Genomic DNA, 10260 nt, shown 5'->3' with positions numbered 1-10260 from the left:
AAGCAGAGTATGATTTGGATTACTAACTTCATTATTTTTGTTATCTAACATGAGGAGATGGCAGTGTAAAGGGAGACAATCAATGGGTCTAAATCTAGGGTTCAGTTTATTTTATAACTTCTGAGAAGAATCTTTAGAGTCTGAGCAGTTATTTTAAGAAGCTACCAGTTCATCAGCAGCAACTGAAAACCAGACCATCCTGTTAATGTAAATCAGCGCAGTCTGTGGCTGCGCAAGCTGCGTGACAAACAGTATTGCTGCAGATACCGAGGTCTTCGTTAAAGGAAATGTAAAGTAGTGAAGCATGTTGGCAGTAGCACATACAAAAGTAAGGTCCGAAGCCCAGTTAATGTTAAACTAATGAGCAGACACTTTCTCTTCAGCGCCTGCTCACGCATTCAGCCTGACTCCACCAATCTAACAGCTTTAGGACAAACACCTCTTTTTGTCCCTGAGAAGGAGCTCCTGTCACAGGAAGTGAGTTTCTGACATGGATGGCTTGCCTTTTTTTTTTTTTTTTCTTCTCTTTCCCCCTAAACCTGCTTTGCTGTCAGTGACCAAGGATAGTCAAGATTTAGGTTAATGGTTAACAGAGCAGCTATAACCACACAGAAACTCTCTGACTTCCTCTTGCTGCCTTTGATCAAAAGCTGCCTTTGCTTGCAGAGGTAGAGGCAAACGTTGAAAGGAGAGCAGTTTACACTGCAAAGGGCTGGAGAACGGCAGCTTCACTCACTAGAGAAAGGAGGAGGAAAATCCACAAGGAGCAAAAGGTGCTTGCCATAAAAATAGGTAAGAGCTAAAACACTTTCCTGCTTGGCTTATTGACCCAGTGGCTGTCGCTAACAAAACCCACAGGTGTGGCTAGTTGAGACGTGTTCATTATACCTGACTGCTCTGACCTGTGTGTCTCAGTGAGAGAGGCAAAGCGAGAAAGGATCTCTTTGCTGTGAAATTGAAGATCAGAGAGGGCAGGAAGGCTCTTCCTCCCTCCTCCTCCTCCCCCCAGGGGCTGCTCATGGCAGGACAGACGTCCTCTTCAGACTGTTCTCATCTCATTGACCACAGCCACATCCCTGAGTTTGAGGTGTCTTTTTGGATCAAGATCACTTTGGCCTCAGTATATGTCTGCATCTTTGTGGCGGGCATCCTGGGCAACAGCATCACCATCAAGACCACTAGGATCCTGCAGAAGAAAGGCTACCTACAGAAGGAGGTCACGGACCACATGGTGAGCCTGGCCTGCTCTGATCTGCTTGTCATCCTGCTGGGCATGCCTGTGGAGTTCTTCAGTGCCATCTGGAGCCCCTTTTCCACCCCCAACGGCAACATAGTTTGCAAGCTCTACTGTTTCCTCTTTGAAGCCTGCAGTTATGCCACTGTGCTGCATGTGGCCACCCTCAGCTTTGAGAGGTACGTGGCTATCTGCCACCCCTTCAAGTTCAAGGCAGCCTCTGGACCCCGCACAGTGAAGCTGCTCATTGCCTTTGTCTGGGGGACATCTGTCATAGTAGCTCTGCCCCTGCTCTTTGCCATGGGCACAGAATATCCTTTGGAAACTATTGAGGGCTACCAAGGTATGACTGCCTGTGTCAAGCCTACGCCCAGGCACCACCTCCCTCAGCTGAAGCAAAATATGACCATCTGTACCAACCTCTCCACCAAGTGGTCTGTCTTTCAGGCCAGCACCTTCAGCGCCTTTGCTGTGTATATCATAGTGCTGGGATCTGTTGCCTTCATGTGCCGCAGCATGATGAAAACCCTGATGATCCTCAAGGAAGGAACTGTGGCAGTGAAGGGTGCACCGAGACACCAGGAGCAGTACCTAAGAAAAAGTGAGAGCTCGGAGGGCAAGAGCTCCAGGAGACAGATCATTTTATTCCTGGGTAAGAGCCACGTCCTACTCTGCCTCTACTCCCCTGCCCCCTTTCCACATGGGAAGGAAACCCAGAGGCCTCCATTTTATCTCACCAAGTTCCCCAAAATGGGAGATGTATGATTTGAAACTAGTGTGAAATGAGGGAGAGGGATACTTTTGGTTGTGATGATATATTTTAAGAAACCTGATTTCCCTTCATGTTTTTGACTCACTCTTTTAGTTGTTAGAACATGTGGGAGGGAAGAAGAAGGAAAAACCCATTTGCTGTCTGCTATTTAGGTTGTTTGATTCTACTGCATGCCTATATGCAGCAATGTGGGTAACAGGGTGTTGCTGCTTGGCCTTTGGGGTAGCAATAGGCAACGGTTGCCTGGATATAAAGTAGCTCTACTTGCAAGTTTTCCTGTTAAATTACAAATACCCGTATGTTTAGTAAGGCTCTTGATGGGAGGGAAGACTGTCTTGCAAGATCTGAAGCTTGTCCTGCTCCGAAGGCATGTCCCAGTTAATTAAGGATGCTCCCAGGAGGGTACTTACTGAGCCTTGGCAGTAGTGGCTGTGTTGCATCTGGGCATTAGGAAAGCTGGGCTGGAGAGCTGATTCCATCTTGCAAATTGCTGTTGCCCTCTGAATTTTTTTTTTCCTGGTTTTATTTGAAGGTGTATAATCTTGGAATTATGTTTGATTCTGATCTCTCTTGCCACATTTTTCAGACAAAAACTAATCAAGCTGTCATTTCACCAACGTGGAATCTTTCTGGGCTGTGATCCATGTAGTCTCCACGTTTGTTGATGCTCTTAGAGGCACCCTTAATCATGCCTTGGCTGAATTACTGCTGGTTCTTGTTTTGTTGGGTTGCTTAATATGATACTGGATATAATAAATGAACCATCTAGAGTATGAATGCACAGTAGACCTAGTATTCTGTGTTGCTTTTTAGTTCTCTGCCTGATATTGCAGAGGGGGAATTGAAACTCATGGGTCTGTCCACTTCTACAGCTTTACTTTTTTTTTTTTTTTTTTAGCATTCTCTGCTTCCTCATCTAGTCCTGCTTTTATCGTGGTCTGTGGCTGGAATGTGAAGCTGCAGGATAAGGAGCCCGGGGTGATCCCAGCTCCTTGTCTGCTGCACCTGTTTTAGAGTTGGGAACATGGTGAAAACCTGTCATACGTACAGAAGGTTTGGGGAAAGGGTGGATATGCACACTGTACCAGCAGGGAGGGTGACAAAGGCTTCAAATGGGAGATGTGACACTCCAGGCTGTACAGAGCTCTTCCTCGTGCTCAGGGTGTACATCTAACAAAGAAATTATCTCCTTGTGCAAGGCATCTGTTAGTCCAGGACAAGAGGCCCCATATCTGGGTGATTAAAAGGGCTCTCGGTATCCTTACTCCACTAAAAGTACTGATTTCTTGGGTAGAGGCTTGCCAGCTAATGCTAAATACAGCACTTTGCACAAAGCAGAAAAAGAGATAAGGCTCTGCTCTTTAAGTGCTACTGTGGGATCCTTAGATGTCTGTGGATCTCTCTCCCCTTGTAAATTATCATCCACAGCTACATTAAAGCCCAGTCTAAGATCCAAATCCCGTAGTGAGTTCTAGCTAGGTTGAGAGCTGAAGGTAAATTGCTGTGGCTTTTCTTCCCCTCCTTGATTATTGCTCCTGCTTGGTGATGGTCCAGTGTGGAATAGGGCAGACCTAGTGCTGCTGCAGAAGTGTTAAAAAGCTAAATAAAAGCAATTGGCTTGTCCTTTATCTGAGGAGAATTTGCCACCAATATCTGAAGATTTCTCTGTGCTCTCAGCTTTCTGGAGCCAGGAGATACTTCCGTGAATTCCCCAAAATTATTTCAGTGGCAAGACTCTTAATATGGGTCTTGCTAATTTACTTGGTTTGGGAAATAAATTAATAAACTGAGGAGGAAGAAACTGTGGTCTGCATCCCTGAGAACAATGCAAAGCAATTTAATTTGGAGATTTCATAAGAGTGATGCTTTAGGGCAGTTTTAACCCAGAAGAAATGAACATATAAATTGTTTACAAATCGCTAAATTTAAATATAGTGATTTAGAAGTCTTCTTTGTTTTTCATTTAACAGATGGGTCAAATTAAAACAAATACTTGCGCATTCCCAACATATTTCACTTTTAATGTGAAATGTAAATGACAGTATATAGCATGATGTCTTTGAACATCCAACAGCAATAAAAACAATTTAGCATTTTCTTCTTCTGGTTGTTAAAAGTGATAAGTTCTATAAAACAGACATTAAATTCATAAATCTCCTGACGATGAGAAAAAGCTAAGTTGAAGGAGACACTACAAGGAACTGATGCTTTTTTAGCATTGCATTATTGTGTGGTACTTGAGAAAATTTATGAAAATGAATTGTAAATATTGAAAGTGAAAGTCTACTTGCTCGAGGTAGTATCAACACTTTCAGGATGGGCTGACACCACTGCTGTGACGGAGGAGGAAGGTGGCAAGAGGCCAAGCGAGGAGAGCAGCAGCGTGCTGGGCAGGCTGAGCTCATGTGGGAAAGAGCTGTTGTCCAAGGAAGTTGGCTGCAAGGTTCAATTCTTTCTGCTTATAGCCCAGATGGTCCTGCTGAGGATTTGAAGTCCTTGATGTAGAGATGTCAGTTCCTTCTGTTTCTGTCTACCTTGCTACTCTCATGATGGAGAGGAGGGACTGGCCCAACAGCTGCAATAACTACTCTATGCCTGGTATGGGGAGGGTATACTTCCAGGGGCTGTTCGGCTCAAATTTTGGTAATTTGACCCAGTATTTTGGAGAAAATCAATTCCATTTTTACAAAGTAGGCTGTGCAGTGCTGTGCCTTCCAACTTCCAGCCAGTGTTGAAGCTGGCTTCAAGAGAAACATGAGGCACATGTAAGTGTCTGTTTAACGCTCCTGAAATAAGGCATTTTGTGCTTTTGGATAGACTGGGGCATACGTCCCGAATCTCTGTGTGATTTATTTAGTTGTCTTCTGAGTCATGTCGGAAAACTCCACCTACCACACAAGCTGCTGGTGGGGTATGCTTCAGCACCAGCAGCTCCTTGCCAGCAGTGCCCACTGATGGGCCATGGCTACATTTTTTAATCTGTCAATAATATAAAGCCATATTTATACAAAAGCAGCTCCGTTGTTTGTTATCAGACTTGATCTGACTGACCTGAACACGTACTCTACAATGAAGTGAGTTTTGACTATCCCAGATGAAAAATTTATTGTTTCTAAAGCTTCCCTTTGCAGCTTCACTTCTGTGCTTCTGCTAAAAGCCTTAATTCTTTTGTATAAAGCAACCTCAAGCCTACCACAGTAAACACATTGACATAAAAAAGTCCTTTAGTGTTGCTACATCCTCTACTTTTCTTTGTATGCACCTCCAATGTGCCCCTTGGAGCAATACTCTTCTGTGTGCACAGCAGAGGGGTCCCACTGCATGTGGCTGCTAGGTGCTGTCAATGGTTTGCCATTTGCCAGCTAGCATCCAGGCAGAGCTTTTCTGTCTCCTGACTGTGATGAGAAGTCCATCCTGAAGTCTTTATTCCAGAAGAGAGAAATATCGAAGTAAACTGGCTGCTACTGCAGCGTTGAGGTAGATACATTAAAGCACTGTTGTAGCTGCAATGGTTGACAAGAGCCAGAGATGCAGCTGGACCTACCTAACTGGAGACCCTGGTGCTACCAGCCTGAGTCCGCCAGCTCCCCCAAGCCAAGCGGGGCAGATAACTCTCTCCATTGTCTCCTTCCTGTCTGAACTGCAGCTTTTCTGCTTTGAAACCTTCTGCTGTAAGACAAATTTCACCTACATGACCGGACAGCAAATATCCTACAGCTTCTTTAATGAGCAGGGAAGGGAATTGCTTATCATAATCTATGGCAGTACCTCCATTCAAGAAAGACCAAAGAAAAAATTTTTACAAACCCACCACCACACTGCCTAATGCTTAAGTATGTCAAATATATTGAGCATCAGCCTGAAGATGGTGGCAGTGGTGGTTTTGTGTGACATGGTATGGCACAGGTAGATTCAGGTCTAGTCTGCTTTACAGAGCAATATGAGACCCTGGTAAGCGCTGTAGACAGAAAGAGAGTCCCTGTCTCTAAATCCAAATAAAATGGGCAAAAGGGAAAGGCTGGAAAAGCTAGACAGAAAGAGTTCAGTGACCTGGGCCAAGGCCTCAAATGCTATGGAGAGTCACAAAGGCATCTTGGACTAGTGCCCTTTCTGCTGGGCTGCCTGGCCTCTCTCGTACCACTGCTTTGGTGGTGACTGTTTAAATAATGCCAGTATATTCTATAACAATACCAGTTCCACTGTAAGCACTATGAATACAGCTGTACCTAGCCATAAGCTATAGCTAGATAAAACTTTAAGTCAGAAATGGAAAGACCTCTTAGAACATAAGCTGGAGCACCGTTTTTTTTCCCCCCATATACTCATGCTGGCAGGTTAATGTTTTGCTCAGAATAAAGGTATTGTATGTAGAAATAGACTTTCCAAAGATCACTAAGGTAATAGGTTTCATAAGGCATTTGGCAAATGGGTTTTCAGGAGGCAGATTACTTCAAGTAGTTGTGAAAAATATGTGGTTGTCATCTTGAGATGACTCAGGCACAGTATAACTTTACAATGGTAGAACTTCTGTTACAGGAAAATTAGATGCTTCTTCATAGGCTGGAAATTGGCTGGGTTTTTCCTTACCAAAAAAGGTAAAGCTTGGAGATAGAACAAAAATTGGAAGAATAACCTAATTTATTAGATTCCAGAGCACAGCTCCAGCCCATGTTCTTTAAACTTGGCTTCATTGGTTCATTTCTCTTATCATTGCACTCAGCTGCCTTTCTTCAGAGACTTTGTTGGAGAGATGCCTGAAGATAAATACATTGTAGACTAGATATGATTTTCATCTCTGTGTTTTATATGGTGTTTCCATCCGTATATTTCCCTGAGCAGCGCTTTGAATTGCACAAGACAAGTAGGAGACTGAATGCACTGAAATGGGTAGCAGGGGCTGAGCAGGGAACTTGAAACACTTACACCAACAGACCAGGGTCTGGCCATCCAACTGAATGGGATACCCACTCTCTGTCATGAGTAAGATTCTTCTTTTAGGTGCTGCTTTCTGGAAAAGAGATGAAAAAAGGATTTACCTACTGGTGTTCAGTAAAATTTGCTTTCCTCTTCTCTGCAGAAGTATTAACCTGGTGTCAACAGCAAAACCAATCAATACTACTGAATGCTGTTAGCACAAAGCCGTGGGACTTAAAAAAAAAAAAAACAAAAAAAAAAACAAAAAAAAAAACAAACCCCAACCAAACAAAACAACAAACAAAAAACACAATGCATAGCCACAGTAAAACAGACTCAAGGCAAACTTCCAAAATCTGGATATCTGTATGTTCAGTTTTCCCACACTGTAATTTAAAAATGAACATAAGTAGAAACCAGCATAATTTTCCTCCCTATTGTACAGAAAGCAATTTGTCTACCGCTGCTTTTAACTGGACTCATGTAATAGAAGATTGTGCTTTTGGCTTAAGTAGACAGTCTTCCTTTCCTCCTACGCCGAGGGATGGCAAAATGGTATGGAGAGAAAAGGAATGGAAGAATAGGGAGTAATTGAGGCCAGCACCCCCAGGGTATTTAAGACTTTTGTAGTTTTAATGGAAAAATCAATGTGTGATTACACTTTGCATTAGAGTACTTAAAAATTGCTTCAACATGAAGAGTCTGCAGCTTTAAAAACAACCTAACCCTGCAAATAATTTAGTTGGATAACCAATTTCACCACTAGTGTAATCCACACAATTCTCCATATGTGATATGCTGGCAGATATGGTCCCTATGGACATGTGACTACTGTCTTTGCTTGTGTGCACGAGAAGCCCATGAGGATAATGAGTGCTTTACTGGTGCTTAGTGAAAATCACAGCCATGCTTCTGTCTTTCAGCCGATCCCTGCAGGGAAACTGGTATTTCATCTGGTCTGATACTGAGCTATAGGTGTTGGTGTGCTGCTTCAGCCTAGCTCATCCTGTGGCACAGGAAGCACAAGTATCTTTCCACTCCTTTGTGCTCTGCCATCTGTATTGTCCAGAGACTAAGCGTACAGCTGAGATTTCTTAAGTATTTCTACCTTATGCTTGCTTCTGCCTGGAGTGTTCAAGCCTCATTAAAGACTGTTACCAGTGTTGGCCTTAAACTTAGTAGTATTAATCTCTCTCTCTCTTACAAGCTGTAGATAGTAAACCCATCAGGCCTTGGTTCTTCCGGCACCCCAAGTTATATGCTAAGAGAAGGAAGGAGGGAAGTGCAGACAAGATCCCTTGCTGTGGCAGTGGGAACCAAGAAACAGGCAGGGGGCTGCTGTCTTTGGGGAGCTGAGGTCTGGCTGTGTCATCTCAGCTTCTGAAAAACACACTCTGTATCACGGCAAACCCTCTCTAGGACATGTTTCTTAGAAGTAGAAGCCTTGGATACTGTATCTTCAAAGAGTGGATAAGAAAGCAGGAAGATTTATTTCCATCAAAGTGGAGAAATACAGATGTTGCTCCAGGTATGAAATGAATTAAGGGAGATAGTCCTAAAATAGAATGCAGCAGCCATATATTAAGTAACCCTGTCCCATCAATTTTGGTCTGCTGCCCTCCTTCTTTGGTCAAGAAACTATTAAGCATTAATTTTCCAATTTCTTTCTGTTTTCTTGCCATCTCTTCTGAGCCAGACTCGATCTCAAATGTAGATTGTGCTTGCAACTCCCCAGTTTCAGTAGATAGGACTCATTTGTGGCAAGTTCACAGATGATTTATTGAAGTCTTCACCTGTGAAAACTAAATGCATTATCTATTCCTCTATTGTTTCATATTCCAATTATACTACATTTCACAAAATTAAATCTTTTGTTTTCCTAGCTGGTGTTAAGACCATTATCTTTAAACAATGATTGCTAGCCTGTGAATTGTAATGGAAGAGAGCTTTAATGTCTGAGCATTTATTAGTCATGTGAAGCTTTCAATTTTATCCTACATAACTTCTCGGTTTCCTAAAGGCAACATTTGGGTTAGAAACTGAGAACCAACCAACTGCCAACCATTAGGTTAAAAAGTATTTTTTTCCCTTCCATTATTGCAAATGAGTTCCTAAACCTAAAATTTTACTGGAGAGGTAGTACAGTTGAAAAACTAGTAAGAAGGAATTTTAAAATTATGTTTTCCGCTGAAGATAAACAGTTAAGATTTTAACTTCCATTTGGCACAGTGTGCTATAGCACTTTTTTTAGCCGTTTTTGAGGGCATTATAAGCATATTTTTGCTGCTAGATGCCAGCTTTAAATTTAAGTAGAAAGCAGTTATCCTTCTGATCTCTGTTCTGGATACATGAGTAATATCAAGGTCAAAATATTATGGATTAAATGAGTCTGCCAGGAACCTCTTAATCGTAGAAATAGTGACTTACAAGGAAAGGTGAAACGGAGAAAGAGGTCTGGTATTGTTATGAGCTAATTTTTCCTTGTTTACCCTGAAGCTGTTTTTAGGCCTCTGGTTCTTGCATTTAATTCTCTCTTAAAAGCATTTATTATGTTTGTTCTTATGAATTTTTAAAAGAAGATATTTAAGTTGAAAGTGCGACTTATGGGGTTAGAGTTGGGGATCTCTGACAGCAAGTGTTTGCTTGTTACAGAAGCATGTAGAGAGAGTTCTGTGAGCACTCAAAAACCACTTGACATCCACCTGCAAACAGGTGCACATATGTGATAATGACCAGGAAACTAAACTTTACTCATGAGTATAAAAAAACCCAGAGACAGAGGTGCATTAGAGAAGATAACATTGCTTAGCTGTCCATCCCTGTCCTCACTCAGCATAAATGGCTTTCTTTTCTCATGTTTTATTAGATAGCATCTGCCCAGATATTCAAGAAGCTGTTTTGCTGCAGTCTCTAGTTGAACCCTGTAAAAGAGCTCAGATACAGATCCTGTCAGAGTGTTTTTTAAATATTTTGTCCCTGTTCATACAGAACTTCTGCAAATCCACCTTGCTTTGCTCCTCCATATAATATTGCCAGTTTGCTTTTTGTTGAATGCAACGAATTGTCTTGCATAGCTAAAGGAGGGGCCGCCTCATGCTCCACCATTCGTTTTAGTGGTGTGTCTACTAGCAAGGTGCTGCTGAAGGTGATTTTGATTTGAAGAAATATTAGAAGACTGTCCTCCTTGCTCCTTCCTAGAAAAATCCCTGGAGTTCAGTATATATTTACCTTTTCTATTAAATTCCAATAAATATAATTATTCTAGCACTTTTTACATAAAATGTGAAATTTAAGTTGTGGAACTTGTGCAGGCTGAATGTAAAAGTGGGCTCCAAAAGAG

The 10260-nt window shown here is 42.3% G+C and overlaps 1 protein-coding gene across 1 annotated transcript in view; it reads left to right on the top strand.

The window, feature by feature from the left end:
• Window positions 1–1018: 1018 nt before the first annotated feature.
• Window positions 1019–10260, top strand: part of GPR39 (G protein-coupled receptor 39) — an 80423-nt gene continuing 71181 nt past the window's right edge. The window contains exon 1 of the mRNA XM_074145745.1: window positions 1019–1886. Within this exon, the coding sequence (XP_074001846.1) occupies window positions 1019–1886 (868 nt within the window). The remainder of the gene's footprint in view (window positions 1887–10260) is intronic.

This window comes from Numenius arquata, chromosome 3 (assembly GCF_964106895.1).
Source record: "Numenius arquata chromosome 3, bNumArq3.hap1.1, whole genome shotgun sequence".
Lineage (NCBI taxonomy): Eukaryota > Metazoa > Chordata > Aves > Charadriiformes > Scolopacidae > Numenius > Numenius arquata.
Note: the sequence above shows the minus strand (reverse complement) of the source record. Positions and strands in the feature narration are given on the sequence as shown.